The sequence below is a fragment of the Phacochoerus africanus genome, chromosome 11 (genome assembly GCF_016906955.1).
Source record: "Phacochoerus africanus isolate WHEZ1 chromosome 11, ROS_Pafr_v1, whole genome shotgun sequence".
In the NCBI taxonomy this organism is placed as follows: domain Eukaryota; kingdom Metazoa; phylum Chordata; class Mammalia; order Artiodactyla; family Suidae; genus Phacochoerus; species Phacochoerus africanus.
The window spans coordinates 21,674,145-21,694,891 of NC_062554.1; the positions used below are offsets into that span (position 1 = coordinate 21,674,145).

At 39.7% G+C, this 20,747-nt stretch overlaps 1 protein-coding gene across 1 annotated transcript in view; it reads right to left on the minus strand.

Moving 5' to 3' along the window:
* Positions 1-20,747, minus strand: part of GRM5 (glutamate metabotropic receptor 5) — a 519,570-nt gene that overhangs the window by 58,152 nt on the left and 440,671 nt on the right. Inside the window, exon 7 of the mRNA XM_047753813.1 lies at positions 18,993-19,119. Coding sequence (XP_047609769.1) covers positions 18,993-19,119 — 127 coding nt within the window. The remainder of the gene's footprint in view (positions 1-18,992; positions 19,120-20,747) is intronic.

Sequence of the window (20,747 nt, forward strand, 5' to 3'; positions counted from 1 at the left end):
AAGACAGGAGTTCTGCCTGGCAGGTAGAGACTGGAGATGAGTCAAAAGTTAGAGGATATCGCAAGAGGACAGCCAAGTGGATATGGCGAAAACTAAATGCCACTGTACCAAGAAAACATTCAGCCAGTAAAGACATTTCCGAGCTAGGACTGAAAGAAATTATGAGCTAGACAGCAGAGTCAAGAGAGAGGCTTCTAGCCAAGCTTATGGCAATGCTATTAACTAAGATGAGGGCTGTTGGAAAAAAATGGTCACATTTTATAGGAACGATATCTAGTTCCAATTTGGACATGTTGTGTTTGCAGTGTTTATGATGTACTGGGCAGATGGAAGCAGAAGCTTAGACATCAGGGTGGAAATTAGAGCTTTAAGAATCATCTGTATATAGGTGGAAGAAAGAGACATGGGACTACATGTAATCAATGAGGAAATGTATGGCTGTGAATAGGAGCAGAGCCTCGAAGTCTGGTGTGACACTGACATTAAGAAATGGCAGAGGTAGAGGCTGTGTCAGGGAAGACATATGATGGATCAGCTGGAAGGAAGGGTGTTAGAAGCCAAAGGAAAGTGGTTAATTGGATGACCCACCATCCCCTCCTCTAACAACATCACTTCAGTTTCTCTTTTTCTTTTCTTTTTTAAAAAAATCCTTACCCAAAGAGCTTGCACAAAGCTTTGAGCTCCAGGTTGCCGGATAGCTCTCCTGGTGGCTTATCCATCTCCCCTGCCACCCCCCTTTACTGCTATTAGATCTGTTTCCTTTGAACAGAGGTGGTGTCCTTCCGTTGCTGTATTCCTATCATGGAAGTTCTACCAAGTCTCAGAATCTTGAGATACAGCTCACCTTATTAGGAAATCAGTTTAGATTCTCATTGATTACTCCCCCTACCACACGCATTATTTTACAGGCACCTGAATGCCCTCTTGTTCTTCCCTAGTATCTCCTTTATTTTATTCTGTGAATCACTGTCATTTTCTCTATGCCCCCCCCCTTTTTTAAATTTATTTTCTAGGGCCACACCCACAGCATATGGAGGTTCCCAGGCTAGGGGTCTAATCAGAGCTACAGCTGCCAGCCTGCTCCAGAGCCACAGCAATGCTAGATGTGAGTCGAGTCTGTGACCTACACCACTGCTCACTGCAACGCCAGATCCTTAACCCACTGAGCGAGGCCAGGAATTGAACCCGAAACCTCATGGTTCCTAGTCGGATTTGTTAACCACTGAGCCATGACGGGAACTCTGGCGTTTTCTTTATGAATGGTTTTCTTTTTTTATCCCTGTTTCCTTCTTAGTCCAGTAGTAAATTATTGGATGTATGCTTAGTGCACTGCTAAGTTATGACATGCTATAAGTGTATGTAGAGGTTAACTAAGACTCTAAAGAATGTGTATTTTACAGTTTTATTATAAATTTAATCTAGCATATATTATATTTTAGATTAAAGAATCTTGATCCCATCAGTCAAGTTCCCTCCTAACAAGCATATTAAATTTTCTAGGAGGATCCATAATATTTACATTCCTTTCTAGAAATGCACTTGAGCCACAAATTATAAAATCAAGACCTGTTTTCTGATGACATCTATTTAGGTGGCTTTCCACTTCTCATTTTCCTCCCCTTTCATGCTTGATCTGTATTCTGTGATTCTCCAATATAATTCATCCTTTCATAGCTTGAGGTGACATGTATTGGAAATACAACAATTTTTTTCTTTTCCACTATAGTTTATTACAAGATATTGATATGGTTCCTTGTGCTATACAGTAGGACCTTGTTGTTTATCTATTTCATATGTAGTAGTTTCTATCTACTAATCCTAAACTCCTAATTTATCTCTCTCCCACCCTCTTCCCCCTTTTGTAAGTTTGTTTTCTGTGTCCCTGAGTTTGTTTCTGTTTCATAAATAAGTTCATTTGTATCATTTTTTAGATTCCAAACATGGGTGATATCATATGGTATTTGTCTTTCTCTTTCTGACTTACTTTACTTAGTATGATAAAGAGAACAGTATGAAGGTTCTAGGTCCTTCCATGTTGCTTCAAATGGCATTATTTTATTCTTTTTTATGTCTGGGTAATACTCCATTATATATACATACACACAGCATCTCTCCAGCAGAAAATACAACGTTTTTGTTTTTGTTTTTGTTTTGTTTTTTTTTGAGGGAGAGTGAACTACCAAAACTGTCTCATCCACATTATCCTGTGATTCCACCACCCTGCTTCCCATACATCTAATGGGAGATGGGTGGTTCACTGATGTCTTGGACACCTGGAAATAAGAGTAGCAACCACTGGTATTCTTGCTTACTCTTTGGGTCTTATAGGATTAAAATTTCCGTAGTTCCTGCAGTGTCGCATTTTCCAGCCCTCTTCCAAGAGTCTGTTCAGGCAGAAGGAATGAGCGGTTGAAGATCCTGGGATAGTTGCCCAATGTTCTGGAAGTCAACTAGGCAGGAACTCTTTAACGAGCTCCATAATTCCTGTATATTTCTGGAGGAAAGGAAGCTGCTGCTGACAATCTTGGAGAATCAGATGTGTGTGTTCCCTGCTGCCGTCAGGTCATTTCAGGGATACAGAACTCACGTGTGGCTGTTGTAGGACTGTTTTCTCCTCCCTGAGCAGCAGATCTGCGCAGAGCATGGGTGTTGACTGGGGACTAACATCACATGCCTGCTTTCAATCTGGTCCATCAATTTCTTTGTGTGTCTGAATTTGGATCTCTAGGCTGTTGGTTTGAGATAGGAGAGTGATGCAGACTGAGAATTCTTTCTGCATTGGTCATAACCCTGATCATTTAAATATTTTCTCTTCAGTTAGCCTAAACTACATTGTTTTTTAAATTGCTTCCATGTTTCAGAAGAATTGGAAGGGGTGTGTGTGTGTATGATATTTAGGTACCTGATTTTTCCTTGTGGCTTTTACTGTAATTATCTGTTTTGTGTGTGTATATGTGTATGTGTAAGAGAAAGAAGTTGAGGGAGAGGTCATACTGTTCAGGTCTCTTCCCTACTTGACTGTAAGCACGCTGAGGTCACAGACTTTGCCTCTTTTGCTCACAAATGGGTCCCCCGTACTGAGCACAGTGCCTCTCTCATGCGGTTAGCATAGCAAGTTACAAATTAATGTATCTACCATATAACCAAAGTATATAACTCTCATTCAAGTCATTCTCAGCAAACGTTTTGGTGCCCAAGTTACAGAACTGTGATGTACTAATTATTAGAAATAGAAATCTGGGAGTTCCCGTCGTGGCGCAGTGGTTAACGAATCCGACTAGGAACCATGAGGTTGCGGGTTCGGTCCCTGCCCTTGCTCAGTGGGCTAACGATCCGGCGTTGCCGTGAGCTGTGGTGTAGGTTGCAGACGCGGCTCGGATCCCGCGTTGCTGTGGCTCTGGCGTAGGCTGGTGGCTACAGCTCCGATTCGACCCCTAGCCTGGGAACCTCCATATGCCGCGGGAGCGGCCCAAGAAATAGCAACAACGACAACAGCAACAAAAAAGACAAAAAAAAAAAGACAAAAAAAAAGAGTAAAGAAATAGAAATCTAAATTCACCTGAATTTTGGAGTCAGGTTTTTAAACCGGAGAGGACGACACTAAGTAAGCACCTCTGAGGCTTCCTTCTGCCTAGAGGTGTGACATGTTTCACATTAGCAATGTTTCGGGTACTAACTTGGTGATGATTAATGTTTGTGATTGACTGGTTAATCTAACTCTGAGTAATTCATTGGATTTGGGAATTTGAGTGGAAGAAAGAGGGAGGCAGTAAACAGAAATCATTCTTTAACAAGGATCATTGACGATAAAGTTCAGATACACTGTTTCCAAGAAGACTATTTTTTTTTTGGTCTTTTTGCTATTTCTTGGGCCGCTCCCTCGGCATATGGAGGTTCCCAGGCTAGGGGTCAAATCAGAGCTGTAGCCACCGGCCTACGTCAGAGCCACAGCAACGCGGGATCCGAGCCGCGTCTGCAACCTACACCACAGCTCACAGCAACGCCGGATCATTAGCCCATTGAGCAAGGGCAGGGAGCGAACCCGAAACCTCATGGTTCCTAGTCGGATTCGTTAACCACTGCGCCACAATGGGAACTCCCCAAGAAGACTATTAATTGCAACTTTTTTTTTTTTTTTTTAAACTTAAGGCCAGAATGAAAAGCCCCCAAGTCCTCTGCAGGGAAGCTATATTCAAGAGTTGATTGATTTTTAACATTACCTTAGCATGAAACAAAACATGCCATGATAGCTCCTGCAAATAAAAACTTAGTCTCTATCCAGAATGTTAGGTAGGTTTTCTGGAAACTTCCTCAATGGGAAGCCATTTTATTCCTGTTTATGCCAGCATTAAAAAAAAAAAAAAAAAAAAAAAGGCAGAAACTAACATTTATTGAGTGCCTACTAAAGGTCAGGCGCTATCCTAGCTGTTTTAGGTAATCTTCATAATTAACAAGTGAGGTGTAGGTATCATTAACTGTTTTACAGAGGGACAGTATGAGGTTTAATGTGCACCCTTGTTGGCGCTGAGATTAAAGCCCTGTGGAATTTTTGATTGATTGATTAGCTGATTGATTGATGCTACATCAGGGGAAACAAACTGATCAAGTATTCCTTCCAAAGGGGCCCTGAGGCGACTTAGTAGAAAGGAGGGTCATGAGTAATTAGCAAAGTCTGCAGAGGACAAGGAAGGGCTAATGGGGACGTAAGTATTCCATACTTGTTGTCCTGCCATCAGTCCACGCTCCCTTTTGAGAAATCTTATTAGTTCGAATTCTTCAGCAAGGTTCTCATCCTGTCTTATATGTCCTGAGGGTTGCTACCTAGACAGTAATTGGTAAGTTGTTATTACTTTTGTGTCCCTGGAGTTTTCTAGTACACAAAATTTTTTTTTCTGAGTGGTCACCAAATACCCATAGCACATGAGAACAGGGGTTGATGATTGGACTTTCCTAACATGGCCTCATAGAGGACTATTTGTCTTTGGGCCCAGCCTGTTTCATGCCCTTCAAGGTTTATTACATATTTTTTGTTTTAGATTTCTTGAATACTGTTCCTCAGGGAGCTGACAATTCAGGGCTACCGTTTTCATTTTTATGTTTTACATTTTGTAGGGGAATTTGAAATTGGATGCAAAGATTTATTTCATAATTAAGGCATAAAGAGTGATTCAACAGCCCTGCAGAGAGCTAAGGGGAAGGATTATCACAGATGCCCGTGCGTAAGGAAGAGCTTTGAAAAATATGACTTCCAGTCATACTGCAGATGCATAAGAGAGGAAAACATAGCCTGTGAATTTAAATACTAAAGTGTGCTGACTGGAATACTTTGCTCCATTTTTACCTTTCCTTCGTCCCTCTTCACTAAGCTTACTCCTCACTCTTGCCTTTTCCAGCTCCTCTCTGAAGATGGTTTTCTGATCCCTGTGTGCCCCCCGACCCCCCGACACTTGTCTGTTTCAGGCAGTAGACAGAGAGCAAATTGAGAGCTGGAGACTCTGTTTGCTCTGCTGTGCCAAACATGGTAGCCCGCACACAATAGGCCCTTAAACAGGTTGCGTGAATGAATGACTGCCGAGAAGTAATTGAGGAATCAGGAGATGTGCCCTTCATTTTCAGCAGGCCCACAAAGATTTCCTCTGAATGCGAGACTCTTCCTCGATTTGTGTCTCCATTTTTCTGTACAGAAAATAGAAATAGCACAGAACTCCCTTCTGTATAATGAGGGTTTTACTCTGGAGAAACCCTTGTAGAAAAATTCACATACGAGAAATTAAAAACCGATTACTTGAAAAGCAGCAGTGAAGCCATTTCTTAAGACTGAGAAAATAAAATGCTTTAAAACTTTTTGTATTTTTACTAGAATGAAACATTCAAGTCACCACTTTAAATAAAACCAATAGATGATCAATGGAATTGTAGACACATAATTTGAGATGTAATGAGTGTTTTATAATTAATTTCTCTTTATTTCTGTTAATATTCAAATGAACATTCAGATGTTCACAAGCTTTTGGATTTTGTGAATCAGAGTTCTTGGCAGCCTCTCTCTAGGCCCCACAGTGCTCCTGTGTCCCCATAGACCCTCTTACACAGTCTTGATTTTTTTTTTTTTCTCCCTTTGAGACATACCACATGGTTCTAGGGCTTGGGCTTAGGTTGCCTTTCCTAAGGTTTGGTTGCAAAATTCAGTGTCCTCTGCCATGGATTTTACCTCCTGTTTCTCTTCCCTAGACTACTAGTTCTTGAATTTTCCCTGATTGTAATAAGTATTCCTTAATCAAGCTACTGGTGTATATTTAAGTAATGAAATCTACACCTGTTTATTCTGAAAAGAAAATGTGGCAACAGACCCCTCGCATAGGAGGAAGGTGCACAAGGGGAAAGACGAACGCCTTGTCCTACCTGTCAGTGCCTGGAAATTGTTCCTTTGGCACAACTCGAGTGTTATTACGCTCCCTTCTTAGTTGAGTGCACATTATTGAGCATGTACTCTGTCCAAGGCCCCGGGCCCTCGCCATGGCTTTTCAAAGGCACTTGGTTATTCCTTTGGAACAGTGTTTGGGTTTGACGCTCAGTGCTATGGTTGCTCTGCTGGACGCCGGGCTGAGCGTTGCACAGGCACTGCTTCTTTAAGACCCTCAGCCTCCTATGAGGTGGGCACTTTTATTTCATGCCTTTTCAGTTAAGGAAACCGAGGTAGGATTGGAACTGAGGAGGATTTGCAATGAGAGGAACCACAGGAGAAGGAGAAGTGACTTGGGGGGAACAAAAGAGAAGAGATGTAAAGGAAACAGCTGAAATGCAGCAGTCAGATGTGCAGAGCAATGCTCTGAGGCACCGGAAGAGAGCGCTGTAAGAGAATTACTACATTTTGGGGAATTACGACTGAGCGTTCTGGCGGGAAATCAGTAAAAGCTTTAGGAAGGAATAACACCTTCTTGCCTACATCTCAAGGTTTAGAGCGAGGGGCCATATAAAATAACATGTGGCTCGAACAGTGGCCTCATAATTATGAAGTGAGGAAAAGAGGGAAAAGAGATGTATATGCATAAAACAGCAGTGACTCAACATCTGCTAAACTGCCTGTGTGTTTCATTAGCTCGTCCTATGTTTTTCTGGGGAAAAGCCAGACCTATTTTATCTTTCCAGCGTGTTTGTATACACACCCTGCCAAGTAAATGGGATTATATTGTCTTAAGTTGCTTGTAAGTACAAGGCAGTGCATATGTTCTCTGAATTTTTCACTCGACTTAAAGTGATTTTTTAAGAGGTGGCGACATAGGAGACATTTATCTGCTTCATATCACTCACATAATAGAACACTGCTTTATGAAGCTTTTTCCAAATGGGTTCGATGATGCGGTGGTAGGCACCATCTTACAGTGTTTTACGTTCTTGGGGGTCAATGTGATAATATAGTTTGGGTAAGCTATATTTATCAAAAGCTGAAATCAATGAGACCACATTATTTTCTTCAGTCTGGTTATACCAGAGTGGTTTTTGACCATGATGACATCGTATTTAGCCAGACCCCAGATTTATCATCGTGAAGAGGAACAGAATGCACATTTTTCACTGCTTGGTTTCTGGCAAGATGAAAGCTCATTTATGTTCTCCTCGAGGACCTGTTTTGCAAAGTTCCATTGAGAGAGGGCTTTTTAGCAATTTTTTTTTCCCCTGTAGCAAGTGGTGTTTACATTTATAAACATACCATCTCTTCAACTCATCTGGTGGAATAAGCAAGTTTACCAGTTAATGAGAAATGAGAAGTTGGACGAGTAAAAAGGCATTTTACAGTTATCAGTATAGGAGCCCTGGCACGTCATTAAAAAAAAAAAATCGTTCTTTTCAGCATTAACTGAAACCACTTCATCAAGCTCATTTGTTTGAAAATGACCACTGTACAACATTTTTCACTGCATTTTAGAAATCCTTTTAGAAGGAATCCAGCGACTCATGGCCCTTTCCAGACTGCCTGTAGCATCATGTCAAGGAGAAAGCATGAGTTTTAGAGAAGGACTTTTACACTAAGGCTTGAGTCTTACTTCTGTTACTTATTATGTAACGATAAGGATGGATATTTTATTTTCAATGTCAGTTTTCTGTAAAGTGGAGGTAATGATTCCAGCCTTTATGGGATGTCAGAAGGATTCGCTGACAGAACCTGAAGTCTCTAGTATAGTGAGTTACAGGGATTCACTACATGGGGATTTGTTTCCTTCTTTTCTGTAATTTATTTCTTAGCACATATTTATCGAGTGTCTTGGAGCTTATATTCCCAAGGGAACAAAACATGCAAAACCCCTCCACCCTTTAGCATATATTCCCACGGGGGAGACTGACAGTAGATGATCAGTAAAAATAAATGAATACATTGACAGTATAAGAGAATAAAAGTTTATGTCTGAAGTGGGAGAAATGAGAGATCGAAGAAGGTAAAGGGGGACAGCGTGAAGTACTAAACCAGTGGGTCAAGGTAGACATTGGAGCAAGGATGTGAAGGAGGCGAGGATAATAGTAGCATGGGTATCTGGGATGGAGCATTCCAGGCAGAGAGAACAGCTAGGCAGTGCCCCTATGTAAGAGCCTTCCAGATGTTCTAACAGAAGAACAGAAGGACCAACGTGTTGAGGGATAGAGGGAGGCGAAGTAAAGGGGAAAGCAGTCCAGTACATAACAAAGGGCCATGTAGAATATGAATTTGACTTTGAATGAGAAGAAACTATTGTAGGTTCTTAAAACAATGGCATAACATGGTCTGGCTTAGCTTTTTTTTTTAAATTTTAAAGTTTTTTAATTTTTTTATGACCCTGCTCATGGTATAACATGGTCTGGCTTAACTTTTTTTTTTTAATATTAAATTTTAAAAAATTTTTTATGGCCCTACTTGTGGCATATGGGACTGAATCCTAATCTAGTTGCCGCTGTGACCTACTCCACAGCTACAGCAACACCAGATCCTTTAACCCACTGTGCCAGGCTGGGATCAAACTCTCACTTCCATAGCAACCTGAACTGCTGTTGGTCAGATTCCTAACTCACTGCACCATGGCAGGAACTCCTGGTGTAACTTTTAAAGACATCTCTGGGAGTTGCTGTTGTGGCTCGGCAGTAACGAACCTCACTAGTATTCATGAGGTTGTGAGTTTGAGCCCTGACCTTGCTCAGTGGGTTAATGATCTGGCTTCACCATGAGCTGTGGTGTAGGTAGCAGATGCGGCTCAGATCTGGCATGGCTGTGGCTGTGGCAGAGGGCAGCAGCTGCAGCTCTGATTCAGTCCCTAGCCTGGGAACTTCCATATGCTGCAGGTGTGGCCCTAAAAAATAAAATAAATAAATAAATAAAAGGTGTCTCTGCCTGGGCTATTGAGAAATGGCTGTAGGTAGGGGCAAGGCTAAACATAGGAAGACTAGTTAGGTTATTTCACTAGTCATGCATCCATTTATAATAAAATAGCAAAATAATCTGAAAAAATAGTGAATAGTGGGCACCCTAGTTGGACCCAGCACTCCAGAGCCTGAAAAAAAGATGATAGATGCCTTTTAGTATTGTTATAGCTCCTAACTATCTTTTTGGAGTTTCCAAATCACATTAACCTGTGTAATTCATTCATTTAGAATCAGAAAGCTGAGATAATCTATGTGATATTAAAAGAGATGTTTGTAGTAAGTTAGCTCATCAAATGCAAATTCATTGCTGATTCTGTGCCCTTCACTGGGCTGGACACTCATTGACTTAAAATATCTGCCTTTCAAATGTGAAGACATTCAACTGAAGTTGGAACTTTCTCAAAAATTTCTCATACATTTTAAAATCAATCTCTCTATTTCTCATCATTATATTTTTTTGAGATTACTACTAGAGTGATAATCATTAATTGAACTATTAACAGGTACTAAACTATTTGTGTGCTATTTAATTTCTCCAACAATTCTCTGAACTAGTTACTACTATTACCTCCATTTTATGTAAGAATAAGTTGAAGTTTAGAGAAGGAAATTTATTTTTATATAACGTCACACAGTGAGTCATTGCTAGAGTATGGATTTCAACATGGATATGTCTGACTTCAACCCTATTGATTTAAACCACTATGCTATTGGAAGATAATAAAGATGAATTGTTGCAGACATATCTAGCACAGAGCCAAAAATCTCAGCTATATTTTTTACACTGCATTTTGCCATAAATTTCACCTTCCTTAGAAAGTGAGCCCTTAGGTAACAAAGGTAAAGAAAATCTAGAAAGTGCTTAGGAACCGGGAATTTTATTGTTAAACAAAGTAGTCATTTTCTCTTATAGCCAGTGACCATTATGATGTTTGGTCTTTAGAAAAGAATGATTTCTATAGAGTGGCCTTGATAGAAAAGCGAATGTGAAATAGTGATCCACTTGCCTGGAAATAGCCTTGTCATACTGGAAAAAATATTTTTGAATACACATTCCTTAGATACATTCTTTGGGTTTTTTTGTTTTCGTTTTTTTTCTTTCTCCTTGAAATGTCTTCTCCCTTTTATCTGGTTAACTTCTCATTTTCACATGCATTGATTCCATTTCCTTCCCGAAGGTACCACTTCACTTCCAAGACTTGGTCAATTGTCTCTCCTCAGTGTTATCCATGCTTACCCTCATGCTAGTACGTTCTTTTCTTCCTCTTTCACTCCTTCTCTTTGTTTGTCATTCGTTCATTCATTCATTCCTTCTTTTATTCCTCCTCTCTCTTTTATTCTTGGATTAGATAAACATTAAGTCAGTTTCTACTATATACTTGGCATACTTAATATATTGAAATTGCCTCTTTCTCTGTGTGTGTGTGTCTCCCCAGGCTATGGGGTACTTGAGGATAAGAACCGTGGCTCCATGACCACTGTGTGCCCAGTGCTTATGTTTGTACCTGGTTGGAACCACTGGCTCATGAGTACTTCCGTCCTTTGTGCCACCACGGTGCCTGGTGTATGGTTCAATTATTGTATGCACCGTACGTTACACCCTTAATGCAATTACTTAAGTCAGCCTTCTTTTACTGTGGACATTCAGTTTCATAGAAATGAAAGGTCAGACACCTTCCATTTATAGCTTATCACTAGAACCTAGCATAGTGTAGAAAACAGTGTAAAAACTCAATGAAAAAAAAAACAGCTTTGCCGAATGAATGAATGATAGGATAACCAGCGTGTCTAGCATGTGTTCTTTTTTTTTTTTTTTGTCTTTTTGCTATTTCTTGGGCCGCTCCCTCGGCATATGGAGGTTCCCAGGCTAGGGGTCGAATCGGAGCTGTAGCCACTGGCCTACGCCAGAGCCACAGCAACGCAGGACCGGAGCCGAGTCTGCAACCTACACCACAGCTCACGGCAACGCTGGATCGTTAACCCACTGAGCAAGGGCAGGGACCGAACCCGCAACCTCATGGTTCCTAGTCGGATTTGTTAACCACTGCGCCACAACGGGAACTCCTAGCATGTGTTCTTACTCAGATTATTGCCTAACCTAGAAACCAAAAAATTAGAGGTCACCGTTATGAAAACCTGTTCCTTTTTTAATATTAACAGGAATTATTTATTATGATTGTAATAATAAAAATAAACATATTTCCCATTAAAACACATACTCCTCTAAAGAATCGGAAACACATTTAATAAATGGCAAAGATTTTTACCCTTTCCTCATCCAAAGTGAACTGTAATAAGCAAACAGGCAGCACATTTTACACACATCTGAAATGAAAAATGTCAGAGCAGCCTGGAGATAATTAACATGTGACCAGCTTGAAAGCTAAAATTTGTCTCTTCCTATAATTTCCTGAAACTATGGGGCCCCAAAATGTGTTTGTGGAGGAAGGCAAGTGATTTAGTATAAAATGGTAGAATTTTATACCTGGGCTTGATTTTCTACCGGTCTTGTGATCTTGAGCAATTTATAGAGTTTTCATGGGTCTTAATCAATTCTGCTGTGAACTAATAATGTCTGCTTATAGGATTCAAAGGGTAATACTTAAGATGATTTAAAAATATTGGTGATGAAAAGCAAGCCTCCCCATGTTTTTACTTATTTATTAAATGGTTTAAAGACAGAAACGGTCTCAAGAAGAGTAGGACAAACTGAGGAACACAAATGAAGTAAGTATTTGTAAAAAGAGAGGAACTCAAATGCCAGGAGGTGTAAAGCTTGTCAGAGGTACTGCCTCCTTGGAGCTCATCCTTCACTCTCTCCCATGTTCCCACCAACTGCCTTTTGTTTGGTTCTGTTCCCTTTTTTTTCCCTGAAGAGAAGATACAAAGGTTCCAACCTCCAAAGCAATTAGGTAACTTAGGGAACCAAAGGAACTTCCTAGGGAATGTTCCTGCTGACATTAAAATGTGGATTGGCCCTACCCTTCTTCCATTTATTTACCGCTTTGCACTTAAAATAAATAAAATACATTTCTTTATGAGTGCAAAGCAGGAAACTGTTCTGACTTTCCGTCATAAAGCTTCCCACAGAGTTACTTTTTGACAGCCACATTGTTTTTGCTTTCTCCTTTTACTTAGATTTGTTGGAAGGTTACCAGAGCTGGCAAACCCACCTGAAAGGGTTTCCATGGCTTTCGCTTTGGACTGGGCAGCTAAAGATCTGCTGTTTGTAACCCATCCTGAATTCTTTGAGAGAAAACACATTAAAGATTCTTTCTAGGACAATTTTTGCATGTATCTGGTGGTGAATGGTGCGTAGTGAAAGAGTTGTCTTGGCAGAAGCCTGTAGGGAATTCTTTGAGTGCCTCGCCAAATTGCTGCCTCCCACTATTTTTTTCCTCCTTCCTCTTTCAAACCAGATCACATTTCAGTGGCATTCTTCTCTCGGGGACACAGTTACCTCCTCCTCCTGATTCTAATTCCTGATCTCTTCATTTCCCTTTATTCCCACTACATCATGGTAGTCCAGGCCACCAACAGATTCACATTGTGACTTGCAGAACTTTCTTACTCTGGTGTTCTTTCATCTTTCTTTGAAAATCCTCAGTTCAGTCTTTATTTTTACATTGTATCTTTTAGTGTTCAGTATTTAAATAGCTCAAATTGTATGAAGTGGTTTAAATTGTAAACATGTTAATCATTCAGGGACGTGTAGAATTAACGACTATTGATATTTTGTCGTATTTGTTTCAAAGTCCTCACACAACTTACAGATGTAATGGAAACCTTTCTTGTAAATCTTACCTGACTCCCTCCTGTCCCTCTCTCCAGATGAAAGCACTGTTGTCAATCAGTATCCTTTCTACTCCTGTTGTTACACAGTAGTCACACTTTTCATTGCGACTATGTGGATAATACTTATAAAGCAGTTCATTATGATTGCATTTCCTTTCTTATTCAATTTTGGATATTCATGGCGATGATAATTGTTTAAAACTATTCTCTCTACTAGAATGTAAATACCATAAAGGCAGAGAATTTTGTTTTGGTCAGAGGAATATTTTCAGCACTTAGCACATTGGCTGGGGCAGGGGAAGTGTTAGTTACGTATTAGTTGAATGAGTGACTAGATGACTGACTGAATAAATGATGGATTTTAAGTTCCCTTAGAATAAATTTTAAAATATTTACCATGCCTTACAAAGCCCTGCAAGAATTGGCCTTTGCTTGGCTCGCCTGTCCCTATACTCCCATTTCCTCCTCAGTTTCTGCCTTCTGTGTCCAAAACACTCTTCTCTTTCATTTGAATTTGGCCGTCTTCCATCTTTACTTTAATTCTTGCATGTGCGCAGTTCGAGACAACTTTCAACCTCATCTGAGTAGCTTCCACTGATACAGGCTCCTCCACCATCCTGGTCTTCTCCGTAAGCAGTCAACATCTTATTAATAGTTGTCGATATTTAGGATGATAATCACTTTGAGGGCAGGGGTCCTGTTTGTACTATTCAGTGCTAACACGGATGCCTGAAGATTATTAGAGAAAGAATAACTACCTGTGGTCCCCAGTGAAAGTAACTTGAATTAGGATTATTGTTTATGTTCTGCCCTCTCTTCCATTTATAGTTTTTTTGTTTGTTTGTTTCCTTCCTGGTTTTTGAACCAGGTTCTCTTTATTTCTTGCTCTTCCTAATTCTGGGTCTCTGGATCCTGCCAATTTATGATGGTTATTAAAAATATGGCTAGCTTAAAATTTGAATGGCTTTATTGATATAATTTAATATTATATACATATATATGTGTGTGTGCAAAAGCCACCCACAATCTCACCATTCATAAACATCTTTTCTTAACAGTAGGTAACTTTCATGTCAGACATCTTTCTATGTATATATACCCAAGTGTATGGTAAATATATATATATATATATATATATATATATATATATATATATATATATAGACAATATAGACATTAATGTCAGTTGATTGCCCCTCCCAGTTGTTTTTCTAAACAATTACTTCAATTCTAAGAGCTCTTAACTTTGCTAATAATCTTAAAGAGTTTTGTTGGGATCAAATGAATTAACATTTGTAAGATGCTTCATATAGCTCCTGGCACGCAGGAAACACTGTGTGTGTGTGTTAGTTGCCATTATCACAGTGAGGGCACTGACCCAGAGTGACCTAGGCTGTCATGTTATAGACTGAAGTGGGGCAACTGTAAGCCAAGTGAGTGGAAGACTTAGAGTATCCTCTGAAGCCAGCCCCAAGCATCTCTATGGCAGGCTTTGGAGGAGCTGGAGCCATCAGAGTAGTCTTCTGGCTTAGCTGGCAGTGCCAAGTGCCAAGTTACTTTGAATCAGAGTCAATAAGATAGAGTTGCAAACAGCTATAGGCCCTTTGGAAAAGTGCTGCAGATCTTAACTAAAGGTTAGACTTCATATAATATCAGTGTGGCTACTTTTCTAGGGTTGGCATTTTTTGCCTCTTCTCCCCTCCCACTCTCTTCTCCCTACCCTCACATAAACCCACTCACATGTACGCATGTAGCCAGAGGAAAATCATTTCATCCTTGTGCTTGAAAAACTTCACTGCCCCCCCCCCCCGCCCCCACTGCCTATAAAGTCCCAACTCCTCGGTGAAAACCTCTCTTCAGAGGATGGCCCTAAAGACTTATTTTCACCTTCATTTGCAACATTCCCCATCATTTACTGCAAATTGACACATATATACTGAGTGCCTACTCCATGTTCAGCATTGTGTTAGATGCCAGAACTGCAGGTATGATTGAGATATGGTTAGGTCCTTGAGAAACTAATGATTCAGGAGAGGAGACAGATAAAGATATAGGCCATTAAAATGATATAAAGAGGGAAGCAGAATTAACCTTAGAAATGCAAAATAGGGGACTTATTAGCTTAAGTACAACAAAGAATGTTTCATGGATAGGTGGTATCTAGGCAGAGTAAAGGAGGTGAGTAGGAGTTATTCAGGGAGACAAAGAAGAGTAAGTGCACTCCAGGGCAGGGAAGGCAGCACAGGTATGGACATGGAGGAATAAAGCAGCGTCATGTGTAGATGAGAATTATTGGCAGCCCTCGCTACTGGAATGTAAAATGAGAATGATAAAGTGGTGGTGATTGAAATTAGAAAGATCATAGAAGCAGGAGGGAGAGAGGGAATTTTGTATGCCATGTCAGAAAACTTGGACATATCCCATGGAAATATGAAAACACTGGTAAGTGCTGAGTAGTGAAATAAAAGGAGGAAATCTGTGTTTTGGATATATTGTCTAGTAAAGAGATGCAAAACAGACTTCGAGTCATGCGGCATAAATTTGGGAGAGGGGAAATAAACTGGGAAATGACTGCAGTAGTCAAATGTGAGATGATAACTTGCTGAAGGGAAGAGAGTACAACTAAATGGAGAAGAGAGGAGGGATAAGAGTATTAGCAGTGCACAGAGCCAGGCTTGATAGGTGGCTGGATATGGGCGGCCAGGTAGAGAAGCCTGGAGATGACGCACTTTTCATCTGGAGAAACTAAGAGGATGGTGGTACCATTCCTAGCCTCGGTGCTGCACACTCTTCCTAATATGATCTTCTTCCCTTAAAAAAAAGATGAGCTTAAAGATTATGCCTCAGGACTAAACCTTCTCAAATTTCTCCAGGGTTAGGTGTGGCCTTCTCCATTTTTCCATAACACTTTGCTCCTTCCTCACCTGCAGCACGTGGTCCACTGCATAGTTGCCTGTTGACATGCTTTTCTCCCACTAGTCTGTAAGTTTTTTTTTTAAAACTTAGACTGCATTTTGTATTTCCAGTTTCTATTACATTTTTCTGCCACACACTAAAGCCTTAATTTGTTAATTAATGCATACTTGAAAATCTCAAAGACATCTCAAGCTGATCTTGACTAAAAACTAAACTATTGATCTTTACCAAAGAATGCATGTATTTCTACAGTCCTCAAGGCAAAAAATTTGGCAGCCTTGCTTAATATTTGCTGCAGCCAATACAAATGTGTGTCCTGCAGATTCAACTGCAAAGTATGGCTCCACTCTTCCAATGCACTCGTTAGTTCAAGACACCAAGAACTCTTGGTGCCTGTGGTGGCCACCTGCAGTAACCACCACACCTGTCTCCCTGCTTCCACTTTCCATCCCTATCCAAATTTTTCTCCCTCACAGCAAGCAGAATGATGTATTAAAAATACTTATCCACTAATATTTTCTTCGTTCTGCTACACCCTCTGCAATGGTTTCTCATCACACTTGGTATTAAACACTCAAGTCGGAAACATGTTCTATAAGACTATCTATGATCTAGCCCATGCTACCTTTCTAATCTCTTCTGACACTATTTTTCCATTTTCTTATCCATAAACAGACCTTCCTATGAGCTTTTACCTCAGCCAGAGGTGCCCTTCTCATCCCTTTTTGGGGATAGCTATTTCTGTATTTATCTTTTAAGTCCCAGCCAATTTTCATTTCTTCAGAGAGGTCTTTCATGACCACAAATTTAAATTATGTCTTCCCTAGTATTTTCATATTTTTTACTCTTGTCCTTTTAACTTCATACTACTTAACACAGATTGTCCATGCATGAATGTGTGTGTGTGTGTGTGTGTGTGTAATTTCCCTTCTCCAAAAGATGGCCTGTTATATAAGAATCATGTCTTTTTTTTTTTTTTTTTGTCTTTTTGCCTTTACTTGAGCCGCTCCCACAGCATATGGAGGTTTCCAGGCTAGGGGTCCAATCGAGCTGTAGCCGCATCTGCGACCCACACCATCGCTCACGGCAACGCTGGATCCTTAACCCACTGAGCAAGGCCAGGGATTGAACCCACAACCTCATGGTTCCCAGTTGGATTCGTTAACCACTGCGCCACGATGGGAACTCCAAGAATCATGTCTGTTTTTTAGCCCTGGTTTTCCCAGTACCTATTGTTACAGAGTAAATAGTAACAATATTTTTCCATTGAATAAATGAAAAAGCAGACCATGTTCATTGCGATAGTTTTACAAAACACAGGACAGAAAATTACATCTGTATATCCGCATTCAAGGTGATGGAGATAGTTGAATCTGTGAGAGCTTTTCAACTTAATGATAATCCATGTTGAAATCAGAAATTAGAAAACAAGAAATAGTGTAAAGGTGAAGCTCATCAATACTGCTCTTCATTTCCCTCACAAGAGAGCCAATCAGATTTCTTTCTTTCTAACATTTTCACCGTGTGTGTGTGCGCGCGCACGCATACACACACACATGTACACATAGTCACAGGTGCTGTGGTTTCTCTGTTTGATTATATTTGTTGAAGACTTTGTGTTCAGCACTGAGCTGACGGGGGACACCAGGATGAATGAGAGTGTCAGAAGGCTTATCACCTAATGGTGAAAATAGCACTCAAATGCTATCACAGCGCACTTGGATGTTTTATTAAATCAGATTTTTAAGTAGTTTTTAAGAAAAAAAAGTCTTCAGCATAAATACCAGTCACTGAAAACAAAACCTTAATATGAGCTAGTCTCAACCCAGAATCACAGGATTTTTAGACCCCGTCTTTTGGAATAAGCTAATACGGCTACCATGAATAATCTCTAGTCCTGTGAGGGATGGAGACGAACACCAATGATAGAATCTTCTGTCTAGCCTCTAGGAGTTTGTGCTAAATCCATCTTGATTGTAAGATACTGGATGACCTGACGTACTGCATGGTGGCCCTCTGCCTGGAATGCCCTGTTCTATTTTCCCGCCTGTCCTTTTATTATAGTATAATCACATTTTTACTTTTTGCCTCCTTCATTAACTTCTTGAAGATAGAGGGCATATCTTTATTTCTATATCTTTATTTTAGTGGTAGGGAAATAGGCATATAACATGCATTTAATAAATGTTTACTGGAAAATTGGAAGGAAAGGTGGAAGATATTCTGTGTCATATTGTAAAGATTCAAAATAGCTATGAAATAGCATCTTGCGAATACAATGACATAATTAATTACTCAACATTTTTGGAGGGAAAAACTCCTAAACCAAAAAGTCACAGAAACAACAAAAAAAGACAAAACCCCCCAAAACCAAGCAGAGATGAGCCTTGCCTCCTATTGACATCATTTAAAAACTCATTATTTGAAGGTTTCTGGTTTATGTTAAGACAAAGCACTAAGAGAAATAGAGTTTTAGAGCAACTTCTACCTAATTCTGTGCTACCTTTTTGTTCTTGGGCATGTCATGACATATTTTAGGGTCTTCCTGGCTAGTCCTTCTTTCTCTCCACCTCAAGTCACAGTTAACTGAGGCCCTGCTCGGGAACTTTGGGGAATATCCTAAAGATGGGTTAAAAATGCCCAGTGGAAAGCCTAGGGATTCTGATCTAGTCTGGGGTTAAGAGTGGGAATATAGGCTGAGATCTAAAGATTTTCATGAGTAGCCCAGGTAGTTGCTGGGGAGACTTCTGTTGCTAAGGGAATTCTTTGTTGCATAAACAGTTCTACCAGGATGGGAAATGCTTGGAGATCTGACCCCTTCTCCCATATCTGTGCCTTTTTTGAGTTGATTTTGGAGGATGCACCTTTGCTGCCATCGTGATGTCATGTACCTGTAAGGTCATCCGTGGGCCAGGACCCCAGCTGGCACGCCTTGCAGGTGTACTCATCAAAGACATACTCATTCTCTTTACAAGGAGTGCAGGTCCAACAACAGCTGACTTCTCCCTTCCGGATCACCTGAGGCAAATATTTAAAGGTTTGGTTATTTTTTCGCATAGATAAAAATCCAGCAATCCTTTATTCAGATGTACTGCTTTACAAAGCGGAAAGGGCATTCACATAAATTATCTCAAATGTTTTTGGATAGGTAGTATAAATATGCATATTCTTATTTTGTAATTAAAGAAACAGGCTGAGTTTAAGCAACCAGTCCAGTATCCAAAAATTGGCTGGTGGCAAGGTCAAAAATGAAATTAACTGCAAGTCTCTGGATAATTAGCTTTAGATACCTGTGTTTAATTAAGTGCCTGTGTTCATGCTCCTATATAAATACACATATATTTCCATGTCTGTGTAAAAAACTGTATTTTCCCTAGAGTTTGTGCCTCTCTTTGCCTCAGATGAAGAACTTCTGTTCTCTAGATTTACCTTGGCTTTCTTCCACTAGTTAAATAATTGCTAGCAAAAAAAAAAAAACAAAAACAAAAAAACAACTTGTATATGTACTAAGGTTCAAAAATCCATTCATACTGTTAAAAAGTAATTAGGAATTTTGTTTTGAATTGAAAGGCAGAAGATGAAGTTTTTTTCTGGAGATCACCTCTTGGACTGTTTCTGCTAAAAATCTGGTTCAATAATTTAGCCCACTCCTTCCTATTCTAATAGTTTTTATTTGCTTGGGATGAAGGGGAATGAGGTCACTGAGACTATTTTATACCTTTTCATCTTTTTGATTTTTTTTAAGGCAATGGACTATGATTGAAATAATCTAACAGTTGAAAGAGTCCCAGATGTTATTCTTTAGAAATGAACATCTCATTTTTTTCCCTACCTCTGGTGCATGAATAATCTCTGTGGAATAGAGACAGCATTCATTAAACATGCCTATAAATAATTAAAACTGTGATTAATAACCAGCAATAACCAGATGCAGCAGTGATTACACTTTATATTCTTTGTCTTAGATGCTGACTCTGTTAATGACCTTTGGTAATAATGTCTAGATATCTATAGCCAAATACAGTTGTAAGCTGGTACCCCTTTCTTATGTTTTGTCCTGTCCCTTGTGCTTACCTCGACACTGCAACGATACAAGTAGAGAATGATGACAAAAGGGCCTGAAAATCCTTTCCTTAAAATAAGCAGATAAATGAGGCAGGATTGCTAATTAGACGTGCTTCATCTATCTAAAGTATTCTTCATAGTAATATTGACTCTTTACTGGTGATAGAGTACATGCCATATGGAGTCATTGGAACAGCTCTGCATAAAGTAGCTGGTTTTACTTTATTCATTTTTTAAGGGAAGAAAACTAGGGCTTAGTGAGTTCACATAACACGTGGGTAAATGAGGGATCAAAAAATGCCTTTTAGACTTTGAGGCCATGCTCCTAAATATTGAGCCTTACTGGTCTGTGTAGAGTTCATGATATTTTGAAAGATATAGAAGAAATAATACTGGATTGAGAATCAAGAGGCACTGGGGTTCTAGTCTTCCTTATAGCCACTAAATAATTGTGTAGCCTTGAGCAGTCTCTTATCTGATCCTGTTTCTTCAAACCCAGAGTAATGCTTTTTATTTTTTATTTTTTATTTTATTTATTTATTTATTTATTTTTGTCTTTTTGCCATTTCTTGGGCCACTCC